At 39.9% G+C, this 26,126-nt stretch overlaps 1 protein-coding gene across 4 annotated transcripts in view; it reads right to left on the reverse strand.

Annotated features, from left to right (window-relative positions):
- Positions 1 to 5,014: 5,014 nt before the first annotated feature.
- rhobtb4 (Rho related BTB domain containing 4) overlaps positions 5,015 to 26,126 on the reverse strand; it is a 39,089-nt gene continuing 17,977 nt past the window's right edge. For 2 of the 4 annotated variants that reach the window (XM_072433605.1, XM_072433607.1), the window contains 10 exons: positions 21,532 to 21,733; positions 21,341 to 21,444; positions 17,218 to 17,403; positions 15,863 to 16,682; positions 14,028 to 14,247; positions 11,695 to 11,813; positions 9,355 to 9,505; positions 9,177 to 9,265; positions 8,999 to 9,104; positions 5,015 to 8,892 (listed from right to left, as the gene is read on the reverse strand). In XM_072433605.1, the coding sequence (XP_072289706.1) occupies positions 8,714 to 8,892; positions 8,999 to 9,104; positions 9,177 to 9,265; positions 9,355 to 9,505; positions 11,695 to 11,813; positions 14,028 to 14,247; positions 15,863 to 16,682; positions 17,218 to 17,403; positions 21,341 to 21,444; positions 21,532 to 21,723 (2,166 nt within the window). In that variant the 5' untranslated portion in view covers positions 21,724 to 21,733 and the 3' untranslated portion in view covers positions 5,015 to 8,713. The other 2 variants (XM_072433604.1, XM_072433606.1) reach the window with 2 other exon arrangements.

The raw sequence follows: 26,126 nt of genomic DNA on the forward strand, positions 1-26,126 counted from the left end.
CTTGAAGAAGTTCGAGTAGAAGAGGTGTTTGCAGAAGCTGCGCTCTCCCGGTGCGCGGGGGTAGGACTGCCAATGCGCGCTGCTCTTTGTGCGATGGGGTAGAATAAGTTTTCAACAAAAGCCCCACCTCCTGTTGGGTGAGTGGAAGGAGTAATGACTTCACTGGCTGCTGGGTCATCAAAGGAGGAAAGTGCTACTCACCAACATCAAAAAAAACCTACCCATAAGAAGAGCTCTAAACCTGAGATATTTGAGGTGTGAGATTGTCCAAATGTACCACAGGCTTATCTGTGCACACCTTATTTTCACCAAGTTGTCATTTAAATTTGACGTAAAAATATTGAATAACAAGGGTTGAAGGGAAAGGATGCCAGCTGTGCGTGTGCCAACGTGTCTTTGTCTTTGAGTGGACCTCCTCTGGTTCTTGGCAGACTTCAGAGACGCCATTTACAGTGTCACAAGAGGGGAAGAGAAAGCCAAACAGGACCCAATTTCATGGGAAGTGAGTTTGGAACAGGCAGCTAATAGAAAATGCAGGGAGCCACATCAGCCTGAGAACTGGTGGATTTGTGGAGTGGCAATGTTGAATAAAATGTGACGTCTCTGCAGTAATTAGTAAGTTAGGCCTGTATATGTGTACCTGACTTTCCTTTCTTCTAGCGGGTGAATATGTAAAGTAAAAGCTCTACTTTTAGGGAAAAAGTAGAGTGTGATCTTTACAAGAAATGTAGGTAAGATGACTGTACAGAAGCAACTACCAGGGACACTTTTTGTTCTTTTTGTTCCTTTTGTATTTGTTCAGTGATACTTGTTGACTGTCTGTTTATCCCAGGCAGTTATTTTATGGCCAAGGTTTAATATCAGAATGTTAAAAGATTGAGTGGCTGAACATTTATGGGAACTATATACTGTCTGTGATCGTCTCAGAGAATTATTTTTCTGTCATGGTTAAACATCAGAGTGAGAGAAGGTAAAAAGGGGCGAAAAGATTTTTCAGAGAAATATATATGTAGCAGTAACTTGCTTGCAAAAGGACATGAGGAATAACATCCCCACGCAACAATATTCTTTGCCTTCCTGCCATTATGGCCCCTGTAAAACTTGGTCCAGTAATGGGGACAAACTGTTGTACTTGAAGGGGCTTTGGCATTTCCTTTAGTCCACTACATGTCAATTATCACAGACTTCCTGCCTTCTTTATGCAGCCTAAACTAACAGCATGTAATGACAGAATAGCATGGTCTTCTTTTTAACAGTTCTGTTTTTTGTTGTAACGTATTTGTTGTTTTAGTCAAATACAAATTAATTACATTGTTCCATCTGAACTGTCATGATGGACCAAGTCTTGCTGTAATTTGCCTTTTTGTTTGGCATATGATTCAGACCAGATGCCCTGGTATTATGCTCTCTTTTTTCATAGAAAACCATTTATTTGTTTAAAGCTGGATTTCCTACAGTTGTAGAAATAACGTCAGGCGTAATATTTTATATATATATATATATATGTTTATATATATATATATATATATATATATATATATATATATATATATATAATTATAATAAGATCCAAGTACATCAAGGACAAGGCTCCTACAGATGACATGCTCAGTGAATGTCAGACAATGGGGAACAGAGGATGATGAGGTGCTCGAGGGCCCATCATGGGAGGACAAGCCCCGACATGGGATGTACCACCAGAACATAACTGAAGTGGCCGGTCTGAAGGATAGCACAGAGGCCCTGATCATGGCAGCACAGGAGCAGGCCCTGAACACCAGATCAATAGAGGCCCAGATCTAACACACCAGACAAGACAAGGGACAGGATTCATGGAGCACCATAACCAGGTGGCTGGCATAGTGTACAGAAACATCTGTGCAGAGTACGGGCTGGACACCGCAAGGACAAGGTGGGAAACACCTCCAAAGGCGGTGGAGAACGACCGAGCCAAGGTCCTGTGGGATTTCAGATACAGACAGACCGAATGGTGATGGCGAACCAACAGGACAGAGTGGTGGTTGACACGGTGCAGAGGAAAGCTGTGGTGGTGGACATCGCAGTACCATGAGATGTAACATTCGGAAAAAGGAACATGAGAAACTAGAGAAATACTAAGGCCTCAGAGAGAAGCTGGAGAAGGCCTGGAGCGTGAAGGTATCGGTGGTGCCCGTAGTGATTGGAGCACTTGGGGCAGTGACCCCCAAACTGGAGGAATGGCTTGAGCAGATCCCAGGAAAAACATCAGACACCTTGGTACAGAAAAGTGCAGTGCAGGAACAGCAAAGATACTGCGCTTGAACCCTCAAGCTCCCAGGGGCCTCTGGTAGAGAAATAGAGACTATCCGTGGAGGGTGAGAAGAGTTTTTTTTAAATAACTAAAATCATATTATTAATGATCATTGGTGAAGAGGTGAAATTAATTATCTGACCTCACAGGAAATAGTTAAGAAAAGGCTCTTTTACCAAAAGAAATATATTATGAGAGTGGATTAGGTTAGGTTAGGTGTCTCTATTCGTACCTTTGGGTAAATTGGTTTGCAATGATTAAGAGATTTTAAACATACATGCACACAGTATAAAAAAACACAGACCTGGATAATGGATAATCTGGACAATCAATCCACTATATATATAAAAACAATGAACAGGAATGAGAAGGTAATGTTGTTTTGACAGACAAAGTTGGAAAAATGTGTCATGTTTCAAAGAGTCAAAGTGCTCACTGTTTACTGGGATCTGCGAACTGCTGGAGAAACTGTGGTTGTCAAGTGGTTCATCATTACCGTGTGTTTTGGACCTGCCCTATTATTCACGAATACTAATCTGAGCTCAATGGGGCACCGCGGATTGTCTTTGACACCGATATTCCATTTGACTTTAAAAAACCTCATTTGACCTTAAAAAATGTACCTCAGACGTAGGACTCTAGCAATGGAGTTGGACCTTGTACTTGGCCTAGTAAACTAATCAAATTACTCAATTATTGCTTCACTATTATGTCAATTTATATACCACTCATATAGTAGGCCTAAAACACTAAAATAACACAAGGTAAATGTAAAACCTTAAGTGATGCCATACTTACCAGTACATCTTGACGTTTTGCAGAAAATCACGTCTTCCTATCAGGCTGCTTCCAAATGAGGTCACTCCACAGCTATGCACCTTCAAAACACCCTTTAGAGCCCTTTTCTCCTCGCTCAGAAGACACATGTGTCTGGGTCCAGGAGGGAGCTACATATGTTTTTTCAATTTTCACCCACATTCTCAAACTTAAGTAATTCAAATATATGAATTGTTTAGTTGTTAAAGCAGTATGGTTCTTAAATGTTATGTTTGTATCTGATATTTATTAAACTTGTTTTTAGATGTAAAACTAATAACCACAACTAATACTGTGTATAAGATAATCCTTTATTGTCCACACATGGTATAGATGCACACGTACCAAGATATCAACCAAAAGCTGTAAGGCAATGCTACAGCTTATAGCAGCAACAAAATCTAATCATTTCATTTAGTTCACTTTCAAATGTTGTTACCAAAAAGTTACAATCACTTGTGCCTGGGCATCTGTTGTTTAAACTACATCAGTTTAATCCTTTTTAATGAGTCCATCACCAAATGACTGTGAAATGCAGATCTCTTTGTGTCGTTTAGGGGAAGACTGAAAAATGGAAGCCAGATGTGGTGACGTCATTGTGTCTCTTAGAGTGAGCCTGTTAAACCAGAACATTTGTGGGAAATAGGAATTGGAGCAAATGACAAAGCAGATGACAGCTTTGTGGTTTGTAATCAAATATTGGCCTTTAACTAAGAAAATACTGACACATCAAAATGGGGCCTTTATTGAATGACTGCCCAGTGGACTGATTATTCTGGAGGTGGTGTCGTGATATCTCTATCAGAGGGATCTTGTACTTTTCTGTAACTTGGAGTGTCCACAACCAGCTTGTCTCCCTGGAGATGTTTGGATTTATTTATTTGCTGGTGTTTTTATTGCTCAAAAATACCTTGAAAAACATTTCTGCATTCTAACGGTCACTTGACAGACCCACTGACACTAGAAAGAGGAGTGAGTCAAGGATGTGCATGGGCTGTCTTTTTGTTCACTTTGTATTTGTAAGCATTGGCCTGATTTATTAGACATCAAAAACAGTTATACATTGAAAAGATGGAACATTGCCTGCTACTCGGATGGAGATTTTTAACCAAACCATAAAGAACACAATCGAACTCTTTCTCCAGATCCACTAATGTGGACTGGTTGGGCAAACTCCCATGAACCCTCGAGCACCCGATGGAGAGTATAGAGCTGGTCTAGTGTTCCACGACTGGGCCGAAAACCACACTGCTCCTCCTGAATCCGATCTTCGACTATCAATCAGATTCTCCTCTCCAGTACCTTGAAATAGACCTTATTGGGCAAGATCCGTAGTTGTGAGACACCATCTGGTCCCCCTTCAGAGACATGTCAGCCAAGACAATCCTGCAACATCCAGATACTTTGGACAGATCTCATCCAACAACGGAACATTGCCACCAAGGACTGTAGGACTCTTACAATACATGGGTTTTGGTTGACAGTTCTGTCTCTCTTCACCTGAGTGTCCAAGACACATGGCCAAAAGTCAGATGACATGACAACAAAGTGGATCATTGATATCCTGGTGCTTGAACATGGTGTTTGTTACAAACAAACTATGACCAGTCCAATAATCTTGTCTGTAATTATTAATAGGCACAGTCCATAAAATAAATAAATAAATAATAGTGATAACAATAATATTAATAATAATAACATGCATTCTTACTGTGAGCAGGGGCCGCCTCTCCGCAGATCTGACCTGCAATTGTGCCAGGTGGCATTACTAGTTTGTCACCATGGAGATATAAACATACTGTGGAACATTGCAAGCAAAGTAAGATCTCCAAGAGGACACGACAAGCAAGTGGCACAGTTCTGGTTAGTGCACCTTCAAGATCAGCATGAATAAAAACAGAAGTCAAGTTTAAAAGATTCCCAGTTTTAATAAACCCAGTCAAACATCAAAATACTGAAATGGCAAAAAATAAGCTTTTTTTTTTCTCCTCGGATTTTCTCACTATGTTTGTACAAATCAGTGGTTCAAAAATATTACAAACCTTAAGCGTCACAACATTTTTTGCAACTGCCGCAAAAAACATTCTGATTGTTTTAGATTGTTTGAAAGCCCTTGATAGTTTAGTTGTGTATAGTGTGCTCTTTTTGCCTTTTATTGTAAAATACACAACATAAGTAGTAGTAATAAAATTAATAAAATCCATACCATATGAGTAATTAGAAAAAAAGGTGCATCATAATACTACAGAGCTAATACCCTCCACTTAAAATACAGTAAACACCATGTCAGAATTGTACTGCCCAAGAACACTGGGCAAACATTAATCATGGAGAGAAGCCTTTGCTTTGCTTTGTATGTTTAAATTTCCAACACAGCCTTATGTTGATTTAAAGCACAATTTAGTCACAAAGTCTCCTTACAATATTAAGTATAGTTCGTTGTAGCCAAGCAACAAAAGGGTGTATGATTTAGTTTGGCTTAAAGACAAAAGACATAAGAAACAATGGACAAGAATTAGGTATGTCCACACTTAAGTAGTAGTGATAAGCTACATATCATGACATACAGGCACCTTAATGAATGCAACACTGGAAAACACTGCTTTAACTGCTGGGTTAGAAATATGACATTTCAGCATTCAAGCATAGACAATACACTAGATGTACTGGTGGAAATTCTTATAACGCTCCTTGAATGTCTGAAAAGGAAGTAGTAAAAAACACAGGCTAACCGTGCAAGAAGATATTACATAGAAATGAGAGCTGCCTATTGTTGTTTCTGTGCTCTTATGTGTTTCTTGGCTTTATCAACTCTTTTGAGCTCGGAAAGCTGCGAGTGTAGTGCCTGTACACAGCCAAAAGAGTGAGGTTCTACTAAAGGCACCGAAAAGGAGACACCAAACTAACAGTGATGACAGGCTCTACTAGAAATGAGGCCTTGTAGTTAATGCGCTTGAACAGACTTTGGCCAGTAGGTGTCAGTGTTGCACATTTATAAAAAAGTAATGTTTCACCTTATCCCATAACCCCAAGCCGGTTAGAGCCTTTGAGCAAGCATTCAAAAGTAAAATGCCATAATTTATATTTAGAAATCCATATGCATACAAGGCGGATGCTCAAAAAAACATGCACAAGAACTTCTTTACTTAACCATTGTTTATCTTATTGTTTATATAATTCAACCGTATAGTTTGGCTGTTGTAAATTTTATGTAATAATCTGATTCAAATGTTTTAATGTTAATCATGTTAAAAGCACAGTAAGGGCCTAACCAAATGCTTTGGCTGAGAACCCATTACTTTGCATATTGGGTACTTCTGGGAATATTCTTGCCTAATGCTACTTTGAGCTGCAACGAGCTCATTTAGTAAAGCTGATCTGTGCATAAAGCAATATAGCAAATTAAAAGCTACTGCAGAGTTGAACAATAACCATTTTAGGTTTTAGGTATCAATAGCATGCTACAATCAGCAGAACATAGTACACAATAAATTATTTGTGTAACATAAAAGCATAGTTATAAACATAAAAAAGAAAGTGCATTCCAACACCAAGTGCCATTGCAAAGACTAGGCTAACCGTGCACCCTCCCAGCACCGAGACCAGCCAGTGCTTCACTCCGCAGACTCCAGGAATCCACCTGTCAAACCATCGCTTCCTTCTTCCTCTCTAAAAGTGGAGTGGAACTTTTAGACCAAACAATATCACAATCTGAAATAAACCTAAGGCCAAGGTTGCGTATATTACAAAAGTTTAAGTGAAGGCCATCTGTCAGCAAATCTATGACAAACAGACAAAGGTGCTCCCTGGGCATGGCTCAGGTTGGCTCAGAAGATCTCTTGAACAATGGCAGAGAGTGCATAAAACAACATCATCACCCTTTATATCATTATCATTAATTATCTACCACAGAAACCATCTGCAGATTCTGAGAATTTAGTTGAAATCCTACCTGACTGGTTGTCTGACTATTATAAGGCACATGAACAGTAGGAAAGAATTACTGATCAAACCAAAGCAACCACCTAAAATCAAATATACACAGGGACGTCCATCTAAAAAGAAAACAAATGGTGTTGGTTGCATGTACTGCACAAACAGATAGAGCCTGGGTTTGGCTTTTCCTTCATTCAATTCAAACCTCTTTATAATTTGCTAATTTTCTCACTTAGTCTTGTGAGATTTCTACCTTCTATTTCTGTAGCTGACAATAACTTTGACACATCTCCCATGGAAAACAACACCACGTGTCTCACACAATCCATCTTTCTCCAGCAGTCACACTGGTGACGCTAAGGGGCACACAAGCCCCAAATAGAACAAAGTGTTAATAGAAACTTAACACCCCAATGCCTTCTTTTCACATAAAGGCTCAGAATCCAAAGAAATTAGCACTCTTTGCAAAAATCTGTGCTCTCACCTGCTCTCAACTATTCAATGACAATAAAAGCACTATCTTCTGGCTAAGAAGAACAAAATGCAGCAGAGGTCATGGGGTGGTTAGTCGTTTTACACATTCTAATATCACTGATCCTATGTGACCCCATATACACTGTCAAAAGAATTCACAATACTTACCCATTTGAATACCCTCAGATGTGTTTTGGGTAAACACTAACGCTCTTGAGAGACACAGTCAGTGTTAAATTGCACGTGGACACTATAAATTGTATGTTAAGCACCATTTTCAATTACAGCAAGAGGAAATTGAAGGCAGTATGCACCTTTGATATATTTCTCCCAAACCAAAACCTACACATATTACAGTGCATTGTTATTTTTTGAATACTCTTTAACTATATCTTCTGTCACCTTTTGCTAAAGCCTGTGTGGATTAAAATAAACCACGGCTTTGGTTTGTATGAAATAAGTAAAAGTATTAGTAAATTAAGCATGTGAGTAAAGAGGTCCCCAAAATCTAATTTGTCAGTAGTGGTCACTGTCAGAAAGCATACAAAGTGCATAGGGGTTAATTCAGTTTGTCACTAAAAGCTCGTATTTGATATTTCAGTCAAGCACTAAAGATTTGGGCAGTTTGTATAGACAGAAGACCACTTGAGCGGGGGTTGATTGCCATTATCAGGTCATACAATTACCATGGTGACTAGCAGTTTGGAGTTGTCTTGTTACACCCACTTCCGCACTTCACTTTAACAGTCTTTCTTTCTGGGGCTAGTGACCATGCATGCTCCTTATAACATAACTTGTGAAAGAGAATAGCAAAAAAGTCAAAAAGACATTGCCATTGTCCATGTTTCCAGTGCTGGTTTTGGAGGGCTGATCATGTTTGTGTGTGCAAGTTAACAGTCTGTGTACAAGTGAAGGCAGAATTAAGCCCCACACAGGGAGCCTTAAGGTCAGTGTGAAGGATGGAGACTGAGAGATCAGAGCCCTTGCACCCAGTGCACACTTGAAGGCTGGGCACTCTGCCGCCGAAGGGACCAGTTCAAGTGGAGGAACAGAAGCACGGCACTGGGAAGCACAAGTGTCACCCAAAGCTACATATCCATAACAATCCATCACCCACCTGAACCCAATTTTAAGTTCCAAACATTCATAAAAAAATTCAGGCATGATCAGTTCTCTCTTCGAACCAGGGAGCACACTTCAGGAGATGTGTGGAGAGGAAGATGGGTGTCTCCAGAAACACCAACCCCTTTTCGTGTGCTGCTTGCGCAGAATCTCCTCCTCACGCTCACGCTCCTTTTGGGAGCGCAGGTAACGGTCCTCTTCCTTCAGGAACCACACTGGAGGCCAACGCTGCTTTTCAAAGTGCTTCTGGTTATCTGCACATACAGATTTTGTGTTTAATGAACATTAAACTAAGTAACTTATTAACAGACATTGTTTGCTTTTGTACTGTAAAGTGTTTCAGCAAGTGTGTAGAGTTACCTGGAGACATGGCCTTCATGTCCTTGGGAAACTTGCGGCATATGCTGTTATAGTTAGTGCAGATGTGATGAAGACACCAAGCTGAGAGTTGTTTGGCATTGTGAAACTACAACAGGGAGGAATATATTAATGAGGAGGAATTAACATATTTCCTAGTCGGTACTTCTTTGTTTCTAACCTGTGCCAGTTCCAAGTAGGCCAACACTTGCCCATCAATATCTACTCCTTTCATTGCCAACTCCAGAAGCTCATCAACAGCATGTTGTTCTGTGAGCACAAAATAGCATAGTTAGTATTGTTTGTTTCAAGTCAGTAACATTTTGAAAGATAATATTTATAAAGAAACACCAATTTACCGGTGAGAGCAACTAGACGTGGCAAACAGAGACGATTGGCCAGAACTATAAGTTCTATGGGCTCCAGACCTTGACTGGGAGTCAGCAGACCACAGTAGAGGAACTCCAGCACCCCTCTCATACATGCAGTGCTTGTATTGGGGATGGACACCTATAACAAACAGTAAATTATAATTATGCACAAAGTTTAGTTTGACACTGTACCACTGGGACTAACGATGTAACCACTGTGTAATTATGATATGCAAGACTAAAACTAGGGCGACCACTTGGCTATTGAAAAAATATTGGCTATTGGCCAAAATCTCTAGATTTTCTAGAATCTAGAAAATCTCCATTCATCTGACAGATTAATGTCTTAATATTTTTATATTAAAATGTCTCGTCTCCCGCAGTGCACCTGAATGCAGCACCGGAGTGACACTCCTGTTTGCACCAGCTCTGACCTTTCATGACTCTGACTGAGGTCAGAATTAATATATAATATATATATAGAGAGAGAGAGAGAGAGAGAGAGAGAGAGAGAGAGAGAGAGAGAGAGAGAGAGAGAGAGAGAGAGAGAGAGAGAGAGAGAGAGAGAGAGAGAGAGAGAGGTATCAGTACACAGTATGAAGAGCCTTACGATCTAAACTCAAGAGTATTCTTCCTGAAACACCTATTTAGGCCACTAGATCACCTAAATACCTTTCCTAAACTATAAAGCACCTATTTGAATAGACTAACACATTTACAGAAACCTGCGCTCCACCATAAATAAATTACACTCAGACAGAAAAAAGAGAGCCTAACAAACTAACCCTGAGCAGCAGGCATTCATTCACCTGTGCGCTATGGGACTGTAACACGGAAGGAGGCTAAATAATAATGAGCGCGATAGTCTGACCCCACAGGGCGCTCCTAACTGAGACTCTCTTTCACCTCACCTTCCATAACCAATTAGAGAGAATGTCAGCCCAGTGACCAATCAAAAAGTGTAGTAAGCGACAATGCCAAGACATGGGTGGTCTCCAGAACTGAAGACCCCATCTGAGAACAGGAAGCATAAAAGAAAACACCCTACAACAGCAATCCTGCAGGGCACTTGTGTAAGGCGCTCTATGTACATTATCTACCAATTGGTTTAGAATTTAAATATCACAATCATAAGAAATAACATTTAAATAATAACACAGAAATGTCAAACCCTAACCCTATCTTAAAATATGCTAGAAGAAAAAAGCTATGCTTTTAGTGTCTATGATTGATGACACTTTGGCTCTTAAACATGCACATTTGACTGGGCGACAAGTGCATTGCCTGAGGGAGGTCAGTGGGGCCAAAGGACACAGTTTGAATAAATGTGTAGAGTGAGATAGTGTGCAAGGGGTTACCTAAAGATTTTAGTTTATTTGAAACACACTGACTATGGATGATGACGGTGACTACTGCCCAACTGCACAGCCAAATATGTGGGTTACTGTATACAACACAGTTAAACAGTGCCACAGCAAACTCAGTTAATGTAACCATAGCCACAAGCAGCCCACCAGCAGTCCACACTGTGCCCCCTCAGCCCTGCTCATATCCAGTCTACAAAAAAAAACACTTTCACCCACTCACACAATGTGTTTCTTTTCATTTTAAGTTAACACAAAATTTGTAAATCTGTGAAACCTGCTTTACTTTTTTACATCTGGGTCTAGGTAATGTTAAACTTTTTTTGTAGTTTTTCCTGGCCGAGAAGGAGGTTCTAAGGACAGGAGACCCTGGGACATTACCAAGTCCCTATGAACATTGTTTAATCTGTTTTTCACTGTCGCCCTCCGAGACAACTGCTGTTGTGATTTTGGGCGTTATAAAAAAAAAAAAAAAAAAATGGAATTGAAATAAACTGATGTTTGCCCAAGAAACGATACTCAAGGTATCCGATTCTTCATAGTCGACAGCGCATAGAAATGATGAGATAATCTACTTCCTGTGAAGTTAGGTCAGGCCTGAATATGAATCTAAGCACTCCTCACAGCACAATAACTTCTACAAGGCCAATCCTAAATTGTTACTAATTTAGAAAATAGTCACCTATTGATAAAAACGAAAATACTAACCTCATCTCTTTACGGTAATTATTGATGTAATTGAGCATTACCTTACATTATTGAAGATCATGCAGAGTTACAAAGAGTATTTTGCATTTACATTTTCATCAAATAATGTGCAATAGTCTGTGGTCAAGTCTACCACATTGACCCTCAGTTTTGTGAGATCGACTCCAAGTCAGGTCTCTGATAATTTGCTGATTGTCTCGCCCCACTCTTCTTTCCCTTTCAAGCTTACATTCAAATAAAGCAGAACTTGACCCACCTCGTCAGTGTAGCTTTCCATGAAGGAGCCACGGAACATCGCAGCCATCCAGTCACAGCTGGAGATGAGCAGAGGCTTATGGGCCGGAAGACAGCCATCATCCAGCTGGAACACCACATCTGAAAGCGTGTGGAAAAGAGCATTCACCTTGTGGAGTGCCACAGAGAAGCCCAGGCTACAGAGACAGGTACGGATGGACATACACCATAGGACACACAGGGAGGCAAACAGGGACAGAAACATGGACAGAGGACAGACAGATAAATCGACAGAGTGAAAGAACAGCTACTGACGTCGTGACGTGAGTGGATGTGAACAATGAAGTTAACTGTATAACTGTATCAGGGAGCTGACGACAGACTCCACAGAAAGTAATAATCTACACCAGCTTCACCAATCCTTCCAGCAAAGATGTATGAGCAGAGTGAAGATCTACTTTAGCCTTTTTATTTTTGAAAGAATGCTTCAAACTGGATTAATTGTATTGTGGACTGGGACTTATTGAATTGGAGAAAAACACTAATGGAATGCAAAACTTTGTAGCTTCACAAGAGATGAGTAATAAAGTATTATTTTATTTCAATTTCAAGGTTAGTTTACTGTGGAACATTCCCGCCAAAGCAATAAGCAATCCATTCACCAGGAAAGTTATATGGTGCACCTTTACCTGAATTAAAATCATTTATTGAGGATGTTTATTATTTATTATTATTATTATTATTATTATTATTATTATTATTATTATAATAATAATAATAATAATAATAATAATAATAATAATAATAATTAAAGCCGCGGTAGCGGCAATGATGGCTCTCGCCACCGGTGCGACCGCCATCCCCCGCGACTGTGTTTTGAGCGCAATTGCCCCGATACTGCGTTCTCTTAGACTTTATTCTTTAGACTTTATTCTTTAAACCCCCTCCTCCCTGCACCCCCGTCACCTAGCAACAGAGACCCGGCGTTAATGTTGATGCTAACGCCAATGCTAAGATCACTTCCTCTTCCACAAAGAGGAAGTGAAGGCATTAATTGCGCCCCTGCTGGCCAATAGTGAAAATACACATTATCTGCAGTGCACTTTTTTCATAGCGTCTCGAGGAGAATATAATCCATGAGTTTCAAACAAATCAGACAATGTTGAATTTTTCACACAACGGGTAGGGGGCGCTATAGAATAAATTTGTTACATGGGTATTTATTTCCAATAAGATCAATTCCAATAGGCGTGACTTGTCCTTGAAAAAACAGGAAATTAAGGGTGTGTTACGCAGAGATTGTAAGGTATATCACTTTTTTTTATATATATATTTATTAAATTTCAATGTCTTTAGATGCAAAAAAAGTACAATTTTGAAAAAAAAAAAGTCAAACATGGTGGCGCCACTTTGATTCAACATGGCTGACTTCCTGTTTATCATAGATCGATGCTGCCAGGTGTGTTTTACTTGTCAAAGGTTAGAGGTCAAAGGTAGCTCTATCACTGTCCCAAGTCTCCTATGTGCCTAAGATAAGATAAGATAATCCTTTATTGTCCACACAAGGGGAAATTTCGTTATTACAACGCAGTTGCGTAACTCTGCAAACAGGAGGAAAGGACAGAGGAAGTTTCAAAAACACACTCTTAATAGAACTCTTATGAACAAAAACAAAAAACTCTTATTAACAAAACTCCTCTCCTATCTTAATAGGGAATGGATGGGGGGAAATAAAATAAAATAGATAAAAAGAAAAAGAAAAAATAAAATAATGGTAATAGAATAAAATAAAAATAAAGTAAAAATAGCTAGCACAAGACTAGGTCAAAGATTAAGAGTTTCATGTGTTTTCTTTTTTGAACTAGTCGGCACTGGTGCGACGGGCGTTCTTGCAACCTCCATTTTATTCTAGTTCGGGCCAAGCCGATCGCGTCTATGTCCCATGTGGGACATTCATCAATGTTCAGGGGGTCAAAAATGCCCGAGTTGTGGCAAAATGACCATGAAAGAATAATAATAATAATATTACTAAGAAGAAGAAGAAACCTGGCAAGAACAAAGACTCTTCGCATTCCATTCTCGAGCCAATGATAATACTATTATCAGGCCTAAATTTTAGTAAATTCCATATAAAAAAAAAGATAAGACATGATGCCACAAAACAAGCACAAAAAGACACTTGAAGTGAGCAGATCAATAAATATAATTGAATTATTGATGCTTGTGCACCTCAGCACTTGTACACTGGCCTAATGTACAGTATATTAGCACATGCATGTATTCACAAAGAAAAGTACAGTAACAATAATCTTTCTAAGCTTCATATTTTGAAACCTATGGTCGTGTGTGGTTTACCAGCAAAGGTCCCTTTGCTGAGACACTCCTTGATCCGGTTGGCCCTGCGCACGTGGAAAGCCTTGGTAATCTCCTGGTTCATGAAGCTCTCTCGGTTCAGCACATTGGCCACCATCATTCGCAGGTCAAACACTTCCAGCAGCTCAGCTATAGTGGCCACCTGCATTAGATCCCCTCTGCCCTCATCCAAGCTGCCTGTGTAGAGGTACTGGAGCGCAGCCTAGAAAAACAGAGCAGCCCAAAATAGGGCAAACAAGCAATATAAATCATAATCATTGTGTTTTTTAATTCATTAAGGTAAATTAATGTAATATTTGTATTATAAATAAATGGTGGTCTAGTAATGTCTACCAACAAGCAGGAAAGAATGCAGATTTACAAATCCAGGTGGTTAAGTACTACTTAAAATTAGCATGTGCCATTTTGTGGACATCATGCACGTTATTTGCCATTAGAAACGTACTGCGTGCATATTATTAGTGCCGCAAATCTGATACGTGTGCCCAAGCTGTTGTGACAGCCACATATAAAAAGTTATGAGGGATAAATGACAGGAGATGTTCACTATTAATAATTAGGCTACTACGTTATAAAAACAACCTAATTCATTCTATTGTAGGTCTATAGCAAAAAGATGTTCTTATGAGACATAAAAACTATTTTGAATTGCTCTGATTGCGAACTTAGAGGCACAGAAAAAAGGGGTAAATAGTTAATCAACATCTATGACTGTGTCTCTCATCTGATGTTCACATTGCAGCTCCTCTAGGCCCTGGACAGAGGGACGTGCTGAGAGAACCTGCAGGCAAACTGTAACCAGCGCTGCCAAAAGTCTGAACCTGGGGCCGAGGACCACTGAGCTTGAAATGGGAAAACAGGGGAGTACGGACACACGCACGCTTGTATGATGGAGTCGCCCGGGATCAGAGGAAACAGTGAACAGCGCCTCCTCTTGTGTCAATGTGCACAGACCCCACTGTCTTCATTAAGGACTTTAAAAGGATGTGGGACTCCTTAAATCTGTTTGAGGGACAGCTTCTGTGAATTGCTCAAGTACAGATTACTATAAAGGTCAACGCATTTTATAACGGCTGCCGTCAAAACAGCACATTATTATTTGATCATGATAAGGAGCTATATCCAAGCATCGATACGCAAACTACAGTAGTCTGTGCTGGTTGACGTTTACATCTTAGGTATTACATTAATTTTGGAATACAAGAAGTCAGGGTTTTGGCTGTTTTACCCCTCATGAGTTGTTACAAATAAGACAATGTTCGATAAAAGATATAATTTGGATTTTCTCCACTTAAGATTTTGCACAATGTGGTAAAATTGCTTCATTTTAAATTTGCAATAGCTCCCTAGAGCCAAATTTGCGCTGCAACCTTTTTGCGTTCATTAAAGTTCATGAAACTGGCCGTTTGCTCCACGTAAGCATGCACGGTCCATTTCGCAAGTGAAAAAACACTTAATATATCTGGTTCAAGTGTACATAAAGCACATGAACTTTCCCCCGAAGAGTATATTGTAAAAGCAGATATTTGTGACAAAATGAGACCACTAGGCACTGAGTACAACTATTAAAAAAATATTTTAGCACTCATAAACCCAGAAGTAAAGGCCAAAAGCAGCACTCTGATTGCGCTTCAGCAGTCAGCCCCAGTTTCACTTCTGTTTGAAAAAAGCTGTTCTAAAGCCGCAACAATTCTTCACTCCTAAAGAGTTTGTGAGAGCTATGAATTTAAACTTTAGCCTTTTGTGGTTTGAAAATCACATACTCCAGCTTAAAGCTTACATGTGTAATAAATGAAAAACAACAACATTATTATTACCTTAAATGGTTCTTCTTGTATGAGCGCATCCATGGCTACCACAGTCATGAGTCTGGGCCGTCCTGTCATGGGATCATCCACATGCTCCAGACAAACACCCAGAAAGCCCCTGCCCCATCCTGAAAGCGCCCGTCCGGTCCCGAGCACACCCAGTGCGTACTGGGCTCGAGAAGGGAGAGCGTTATCACTCTGGGAAGTCCTCAGAGAGCCCTGCTGGAGGAGATGGGGTTGGTTCAACACCTGTACCCCTCCCTGAATACCATCTTTGTCAATGTCCAGGCTTTTGGTACGACCCGCCTGCTCCTTCGCTCCTCTCCTTGTTTGTTCATCTTCTTCTCCAAGTTCCATGTTTTCTTTATTCTCTTGATCCTCCTCCATCTGCCCTTTAGATAACCCACCTAAATCTAGAGTGAATAGGTCATAGAATTTGGAGCAAGATGTGGCAAGATAGACTTTATGTGCAAAGACTCGAGTAAAGCCGCCCTGAAGGAGAAAAAGGACATCCGAACAGAGCGGCAGGCAGAACAGAGAGTCTGGACCTTCTCCATCTGAGGGTGGGGGGTCTGGGATTCCTACTATGGGCCGTGGCGGGCGAGGGGGCAGGAAGGGGGCCTGGAGTAGCGGCCTGTGGACCCTTTTCAAATGGGACTTCCAGAACTGCAGGTGCCGTCGGGAGATGAGGGCAGCTCGGATGGCATTGTCGAAAACATCCTTGACTCCAAACTGAGCTACAATACTTGTCTCATAGTAAGGAATACCGAGTTCCTTTGCCACCTCATGGCCTCTCTCTGGTGGAAGAATGTCCGTTGGTTTGATGGGTCTGTAGAGAACATTAAAAACAATTAATTTAAATGTACTAACTTTCTGTGCTATATCTTTGGAAACGTGTGTGTGTGTGTGTGTGTGTGCGTGCGTGCGCGCGCGCGTGCGTGCGTGCAATAATAGTTTATTGCGCTGGGCCGCAATAAATTATTATTTTAGTGGTGGATTATTCAGCAATTATTTTTTCGATAAGATTATACAGACGATTATTGTTCAGTGAGAATTTAAATACATTTTTAACAAAATAAAGGTTGACATATGGTGACTGAGGGTCTCAAGTTCAGGAAAATGTTATTATTGTATTATAGAAAGGTTTTTTGGAGTCTGTGATTATTTTATAGTCTCGTCATGGTTATTCAAATTAAGTGTTGCAGCCCTAAAATAATTTAGATTTAGCAAGTGTTTATTAGATTATGGTTTGACAAGTAACAATTATGGGTAGTGAGATTAAATCTATATATGTATTAACTTGCAGTTTGGCCTCAAATGATTCTTGATCTGCAATGATAATAGTTCAGCAGAATTTGTCTTACTTGGCTAAGGGTCGACGTGCACGATTAACAGCATCCAAGTCAGCGTAGCGCAGATCCAGCTGGCAGCCAACAAGGATGATAGGCGTCCGAGGACAGAAGTGCTTGATCTCCGGAAACCACATGGTACGGACATGTCGCAGGGAGTTTGGGTTAGCCAGAGAAAAACACAGCACCACAACGTCCGACCTACAGGCACAAAATACAATTTAGAGACACCAAGAAAAATTTATTACAAACTAATAAACTGTGTGGCATTTACAATTATGTGATGATTGCAATATTTGAATAGTAACGGTAAGTATTTAAAATAGGGTTGGGCGATAGGACAAAATGAATTAATCATCTTTCAATCAATAATTTTATTTTGTTCATTCATTAATTCATTAACTATCCCAGTGATTTTATTATGTTTATTTTGTTTTAATATTACAATCTTGAAAATAAACAGAACATAAAGACTTTCAATCCGTGCCATTAAAGACAAAAGAATAGCCAAATGCCTTCTGAACTCAGCTCCGAACTACGTGCTTTTAAGACAAACTGTGGATTTTATTTAAAAAGACCCAAGCATATCATTGACAATTAAACAGGACTGAATTACAATTCAAATTTGATTAATTGCACAGTCCTAATTTAAAACAAGCGTTATGATTGTAACTATGGTTCTATGAATCCCTAGTGACCGCCAAAGGCTTAAGCACTGAATGAATCCTATGCACGCTTAAGCACCGCCTCTGGCAGAGGGATGAAATAGAACCACTGATGTACAGTATTAGATCATCAAACAAGTTCAAATTAGGACTATAACAATACACATTTGTTTCTTGTGAAGCAGACATTGCATTTGCAAGTATTTATTATACATTGTGCACTCCTGATGGCTAGAATGCAATAGTGCAGAGAGCCAAATGTGAGTGTGTATTGGACTTGGCTCTGCATCTATGTGCACATGTCTGGACCTCCAGGCTACTGATTTGTGTGGCCTATTTTTCTCTTACATAAACACATCTAAGCCCGCTAAGGCTACATGGTCACAAAGAGATGACTAAGAATAGCTCAGACAATGTAATTTGCTTAAATTATGTTTTGGGCATCAGCACCAGGGACTGTCATTATCTCTACAACACAACGTGCATATCTAGGTAATGGTTGATAAAGTGAGTACATGCTGACATTACACAAGTCTGTTAAATCCTACGTGTAGATCAACACCACTACAAGGGACTTTGGACTTCAAAGACCAAAATAATACACAGATTTCTTTTTTATATCTACTAAAAAGCTGACCAAAATGAAAAGGTCATGGTGTCAATAATCAAGAATATTAGTTCAATAATTGTATATGGTGACATCCCTACTGCTCAAAGGATATATTGAAAATCAATATAATAATCCATTACCACAATAGCGCCCGGCTAGTTCCAGTTGCCGTAAAAGTGCGGATCTTAATTTCTCTATGGGAATTAGCTAAGCCTTGGTCAAATAAATAAAAACAAAAAAGATCTCATAGTGCAGAGCAAGCCGAGGTGCAGCTGCCCAACAAGCAAGACTTCCTTATTGTTGCAAAGCAGAAGAACCACACTAATGTTTATAGGCGGACTCAGTTGCTTCGGCCCCAAAGACCCCCTTGCAACACCACTGAGAGTTACAGATGGATAATCACTGGCAGCATGTTAAGACTTTTATGCACAATGTAAATATGTCACTGGAGGAAACCTGTGTTCATAAAAGTATGTGTTTTTGTCTCAAACTAAAGGCTAACACACATTAACTTAAATCTAAAGTAGACAAACTTGATTAAAGTACGTTGAAGGCAAAGTCAAGGGTCTTTGTAAACAGGTTAGTTGAGTTTGTGGTATTATTTTAACAATATCGATAACATTTATTGTATGTTACAATTACACTGCGCTTACTTTTCTAAACATCGAGATTTCCCCAGGTGGTTTTTACATGGTACATAAAGATCTTAACATGCTGCCTGTGATTATCCCTCTGTAACTTGATCTCAGCTTTGTGTTAATTAATTATTTATTTATTTTAGCAAGACTCAGCTAATTCCCCCGGATAGAAGGTAGTGGAGCGCCACAATTCAAGGCCACCGGAATTAGCCAGTCAGTTTTGTGAAAAGTGACTATTGTGGGGGTTAGATATTGGATCAAATTAAATTTTGAAATAAAAAAGCAATTGATATTATATTTATATTATATTGTATAGTATTATATTGAGTATATAATTGATAGCAACATTCACACCAGTCCAGAGGGACCTTTCAGGTGTCAGGTGTTTGGTATTTTGTTTTATTTTTTTATGGAATGTAAACAATCTTTCATTGTTTCTACAATTAACATAATAGCAAAGCTGTATTGCCAAAATCACTCTTTAAGATGTTTTTAATAAAGCACTTTTTTTTAAACAGAAAACTTATGAAGTACTAAGTACGACCCGTTACAATTATTATTACAGTTAAAATTGTGGGTATTGTGTAAGATCATATGCATAGGCATCTTACTAATCTTAAAAAGATGCAACATTACATAATACTGCAACAGCTGCCACCCATAAGATTAACATGTTAACGATATTTTACTAACCAGGTTTTTTCTGTTTCGGAAATGACCTATTTTAAACAAACTTGTTTTGTTTTCCAACTCCTGACAAAGCATGTGACATTTGGTGTGATACTTTGAGTTTTTAAACACTAACATAGCCTTCCGTGTAGTGCCATGGCCAAATGTATTATGGGAGAAAGGTTGAGTTATACTGGGCATTTAGGAGATAGGAGAGGTCAAATGAGGTGACAAATGGGTCACTAGGCAAGTTCCTGAAGAACAAAACGCACAAATGCAGCGTAAATACAACAGAAGGAGAAACGGTCAGAGGTCAGTGCTGCAAACTGCTGAGCTGGCACTGCGTCTCCATCAGCTGACTACAGTCAGACAGAGCACATAGGACACGCTCGGGGATAAGCACTAAACACAACCGTGTACTATGGCACTGGGGCTCATGTGGAGGGCAAACAATAGGATGCAATTACACACACAGTTGATGCATAACAAAACACAGCTTATTATAGAATACAGCATCACAGTATTTTTTAGCTTAGCAGTTCACTTAATGCTAAAGATATGAATAAAGTCCAAAAGGAATAGTTATTAGTTTTGAACGTGTACTGTAATATATTTTACAAGAGTATGTTTGGTAACGAGTTTGAATTGGCAAGAAGAGCTTTCGTAATTATATTTAAATGTATATAGGTCATTCTGATTTGGAATATTTAAAGCACTATGTAATTGTGATCATTGTAGTAATTATATTGCTATCGTATGTGGATTTGTTTATATTGCAAACCTTAATCAACAATGCATGCTTTTGACATCTGTAAGTATAATTCAGTGTACACGGTTAATTTAACTTTTTCACTTCCCTATTGATATTTTAAATAAATACGCAGGCGGCAGTTCCCTATTTTCAAATATTAATCTTTCACTGTCCCTTTACAGATTTTGTTATTGAAAAATCTCAAGCCAATAAAGCAGCTTTGACAGAGGATGTGGAGTAAGAGGATAGAGCGATGATCCAATCATGTTTGAAGGAGCACGGATGTAGCTGGCAGAGGTCAGGGGTCAGTGGAGAGCGTGGCAGCTGGATTACACCAGTGTGGGTCTGAAACAACTGTGGTTCTCTTGTTTTCTTGAGTAATCTACAATTCTTGCTCTTTCCTTTTTTCTGTTTGTTCTCTTGTTACTACAGATTATCTAATGTGTGTTAATAAGTGTGCAGCTATATCCCACATGTCACAACATTGTATTTGCACTAATATGTTTGTGATTTGTTTAATTAAAAAGCCCCTGTAATGTTTTCCTGTTGGCTAGCCCGGACTACATTGGTTTATTTTCATTCTTCTGCGTTTTACTGACAATGCAAAGGCAAGTTATCTGCTTTGAAGATGTATTTAGTTACAGAATACCGACTACTTGCATAAAACTGTATTTTGTAACGTATTCTGAACACCAAGAAATACTTTAAAATTGGCTCATATTATAGTTTAAAACATGCAAAATTGGATTAAAACAGCGTTATCGTCGGTGCACCTCCTGTTCTTTCCTATAATATCTGGACTTACCTGCCATATGCAAATCTTCTGTCTTTGTGGTGATCCCCAAAGGTATCCCACAGCCGCAGAGACACACTGACCTCATCCACGACATCACGAGATCGCTCTAACACCTGTAAACCACATTCGCCTCAAAGGGTTAAAAAAGGCAAAGCAGCCTGAAGAAGGAAGCGATCTTGGCCTCATAAAAGAGCACTTACCTCCTGGCACACTCGATACTGGTCAATGGCCCAGACTGTTGGCACGTGGGTGGCGAGCAGCTGATACTGAGTGAGGGTGGCGTTGCAGGCCCGTGCGCAGATGAGCCTGGTTTTACCAACTGCGTTATCCCCGACCACCACGCATTTAATGGTTTCCACATTGGGCCGCTCATAATCTGTGTCTATATCCATGGAGAGGGCCCTGGAAGACAAATGTGTAAAGAGTATTATTAAATGGTAATTGCAGCATTTAAACACCGTAATACAGCCATAAGTTCAGTTATTTATTGTTAATCGGCTGTGTTTCGTTTTAATCCATATTCTTTCACCTATTGTCTCGGATTGGGATGTCACGATATATAATGTTTGTGTTACAAATATTACAATTTTACAATCATTCCTGATTATTGACACCATAATAAAACAAGTGAAATCCTTGATTCTCTTTCATTCACATTTCATTCACACTTTTTTGGTGCATATATGGAAATGAATGACTTCTATTTGTTTCTGACGATTCTCACTATTGTTATTTTGTATTTCTTGCGATTGCAATGTGACCTGAATAATCATAATCATCTGAATTATCAATTAACCGAATCATCTTGACATCCCTAGTCTCTGATGATGGGTACAGTGGCCGGTGATGGTAAACAGTAGCGCTGACCAACAGCAGATACATGCAGCAATCCACTCCCATAATTAAACGTATAGAAACAAATAAGCACATGAATCTTGCTTCAAGATATAGGAAGAACTATGTTTAGATGGCAATAATAGAATAAACATGCCAATTCAAATCTTTCAACCTAACATTCAAGGTGACTGAACTGGTTTATAGAGTACTACACACCTCAACCAAGTATCATGTGGTTGCGGTTGAGGCGCTCTAGTACACATCAATGCCCAACCACAGCCTTGGCACTGGATGTTGGCAATTCTGTGCAAAGCTCGACTTCCTCTTAAAGCCACGCATAACTGTGACAAGCTTATCAAAATCTACTTTCCAGAAACAGCTTACAAACATTTCTGGCATGTCCAAATGCATGATAATACTTTTTTTTTTACATTCCTGGAAGAATCTACTTGGTTGCATAATGGCCCACGTACCCACACACACCGGTCTATAGCCAGCAAATCAGTCCATCTGTCCCTGTGGCGAACTTGTTTATAGAACCATCCCATGTCCCATAAATAGAGTATCTGAAACATTCATAAAGGTCTCACTTGTTATTCCATTGATATGAATGCCAAAGCAGCACTTCAGTCAAGCATTGACAGATTTGCAGCTAAAAAGAGCATCTATTCATCCGACATACGAGCCACGTGTGCGCTCTTTTAAGGCCTCAATATTGTGTTTTGCATAGCCTTCTGCAGCAACTTCACTAAAAAAGCATTTGATGTCATTGAGTACTCTCAAGAATAAATGTGTTTGAATGATCTGTTGACTTTATCCTTTCAGATTTATTGAAACAACTCTCCTTCTTAGGTCACATTTTATTTATTTGCACACACAATGAGAGACAAGAGGAAGAAATTACATTTTCTAGCTCGGATTCGAAGGGAACCATGATTATATATAATATTTTCCATTGCTGTACAGGATGTTAGTGCTGATGTAACCAATGGGCAGCTTGTCTATCAAGTAGGATCAAAACAATACACCAAATATTATTATGTCTGTGGTTCTGCACTAGGCTCTAGGCGGGTCATGCATCAATTACCACAAAACACTCACACATCTGCTGTTCCCAATTTTACACTCCGCTACAGCTGAAAACTAACTTTCACCTCAGGCTTCGTTGATATATTTAGCAATAACCAAAGTGACCTCTAGACCATAATACAAGCGTAATACTAGCGTAATACAACAGATTAAAAGACTTCAAGGCCCAGAAGACTAAAAAACCAAAGACATTCCTAACATGGCTTTTCTTTAAGGACACTTCAGTGAGAATATTTCAGGACCCTCCCACACAGCTCTAGTTCAAGCTGTTTCAACTTTTTAAATTTTATTGTTTCAATTCAGTACTATGCAAACATCTAGAACAATTTATCTTATGGCATTATCATACATAAATCAAACATATAAATGTGTATGTTAAAATATAGCTCAGATGCACATTCGATTTACTTCCCAGACTTCCTCTCTGTTATGCAACACTTTCAGCAATTCCAGTGCAAAAAAACTCATCTCAAAAGCCTTAGCGTCTCTCCTCATGTTGGGCATTGGATTCTAAAAATGTTGTTCATCTAATCTCATAAACAATTTGCATTTACACAAAATCACGTTTGTAATGAGATAGCATGCAGAGTGATGGGTTTTACAGTATAACAGGCTTGAATGCAGAGCAATGGGTCATGTATATGTATTGATATGTGCACTCATGTAGGTGATCCAATTTAAGTCTTTGTTTAAACCTATATGAAACTCTTGTTTTCCATTGTGTTTGGGGGTGAGACAGAGACTACCATATGCACAGCTGACAGACTAGTTATATAACCTGATGCGCCTGGTTCCCCTGCTGGATGACAGTAGACCTCATTGGCACACAGCAGTCACCTCGCCCACTGCAGATGCTCCCAGTGCTAAACCGCACCCAGTTACTGACGTCAGTGTTACACATCTATCACTGTGAATGAAAAAGTCAATAGAACAAACAGTCCCCTCACTCCTCAGTAAATGCACTGGAAACACAGTCCCCTGTCCTGCCTGGTCTTTTATCTTGTGTCATTGTGCTAGTTTACTTTATATTGAACATGGTGAGTCCACTACGGTGAAAAAAAATGGTTTGTCATCTTGTCCAAGATGTGCAACACAGTGAACATGATTGTACAAAACAGCAACAGAAATGCAAAGAAACAGCTTGGAATTATTGCATAATGTAAAAAGAATTCAAATGCTATTTATAGAAAATGCAGTTTTAAACATCTGAAGCAGACTCAGATCCAAGGTGACAGCGTCACACCGGCACCTGCGTAACACTATCGCCCCGTGACGTCACCGCGCCTCGGATCCACATTACAGTGGAGATGTGCGCTCGCTCGACCTCCGCACAAGCTCCTCTGTCCGCGGGCCGGCGCCAGTAGGAAACTGCGTTAGAGCACGTCCAGGATGAGGCAGCCTATGGAAACAAAGCATCTCTGTCCTCATCAATGAAAAGCACCTCAAGAGCTCCTGCTGCCATTCATAAGCACCTGGCCCATTCATGTTTTCAGCCAATTGCACGCCAACAATTAATCTAATCTCAATCATTTAGAAAGATAACACATTTGATACGAGAAAGTCATTTATCATGTTTGAATGGACTGGGGAAAGGTAGGAGTATGTCTGCCTACATCCTAATTGCGCTGCTTAGGTCTTGCGTAACGTGCCAAGCCCATCTGCTGCACTATAACGCACGAGCAAAATGCCTCAGTAACAATGACTCTATCACACTCACATGTGGATTAAGATAACACTCTCGAGCTGCATGTCAAACAGCAGGGACATCATGGAGTTAACTCAATGTGAAATGGCATGTGGGGTGAGAAATAAAAACAAACAAACACAAAACACAATAAGCACAGGGTGATGTTTTAAGACAAGAGCAGACCATTAGACAGGAATATTGCTTTGTGCACATGTGACCTACTATTCGTGCAGGAGACGCTTGCCTACCTTCCGACGGTTCCGGAATTGACCCACATGCCACTCTATTGGGGATTTGGCCCGTCCCAAAACCGGACAAAGCACGACGAAATCAAGATTTAAAAAATAAATAAACTGTCGACTTGGTTGTGGTCAAGGAGAACGTTTAAAACAAGCGTTGCGCGAGGGACCGTGTCTGCTCACACATCCTTCTCCTTTCAATGGGATTTCTTTCCGCCTCGTCTGGAGAAGAGCTGCTTGCACGGATGGAGAGCTTTTGCACGCAAACTAGTTTCATAAATTCATGGAATCAATTGTCCAGACTGAGCCACCCCTTTTTGTTGTTGTTTCCCCAGCTGATTTCTACAAAGACACGCCTCCGCGCGCGCGCGTCATGACACAAGACGCTCCGGCGCTTTCTTTGATGCGTTCGAGGACGGTCAGGATAAACAGACACAATGCAAAGGTTGGCCAAAATAGTCATGGAAAAGTATACTTGTGACAGCTTTAGACATCGGTTGAATTGAATGTCTGGCTTGAAATAATGTTTGCCAAAGTTGTGTCACGATGCACTCTCAAATATGGATTTTAAAGATAAGTGTGCGTGCCAGACACCATGTCACCGGATGTATATTGAGTTCGGGTCATGTTCCGGGTGTGTGTCCCTCACAAGTCTTGGTTTTCATCAAACGTTGCCTCCTTCACAATTCTGACCAACATTGAAGCGTTATGTCATCTTATGGTCATTTTTTTGGGTCCACATTTGTAATCATAGGCGGTACTCAAACGCGTCAAAGTGATGACAATACAGCAGCCAATGGAGTGGAGTGTACGTCCTCGCAAGGCCGCCCTAAAACTGCTCTCATCCTGTTAACCCCATCCGGTCCGGAAAGCACGCTGTCTTTTGTTGAGGGAACGTTCATGCGTCTGGTCCGGCCCAGACTTTTCTGGTATCAATTACTCA

Source organism: Eucyclogobius newberryi, unplaced genomic scaffold, assembly GCF_026437365.1.
Source record: "Eucyclogobius newberryi isolate DKJ021-1_F unplaced genomic scaffold, fEucNew1.0.hap1 SCAF_6, whole genome shotgun sequence".
NCBI classification, from domain to species: domain Eukaryota; kingdom Metazoa; phylum Chordata; class Actinopteri; order Gobiiformes; family Gobiidae; genus Eucyclogobius; species Eucyclogobius newberryi.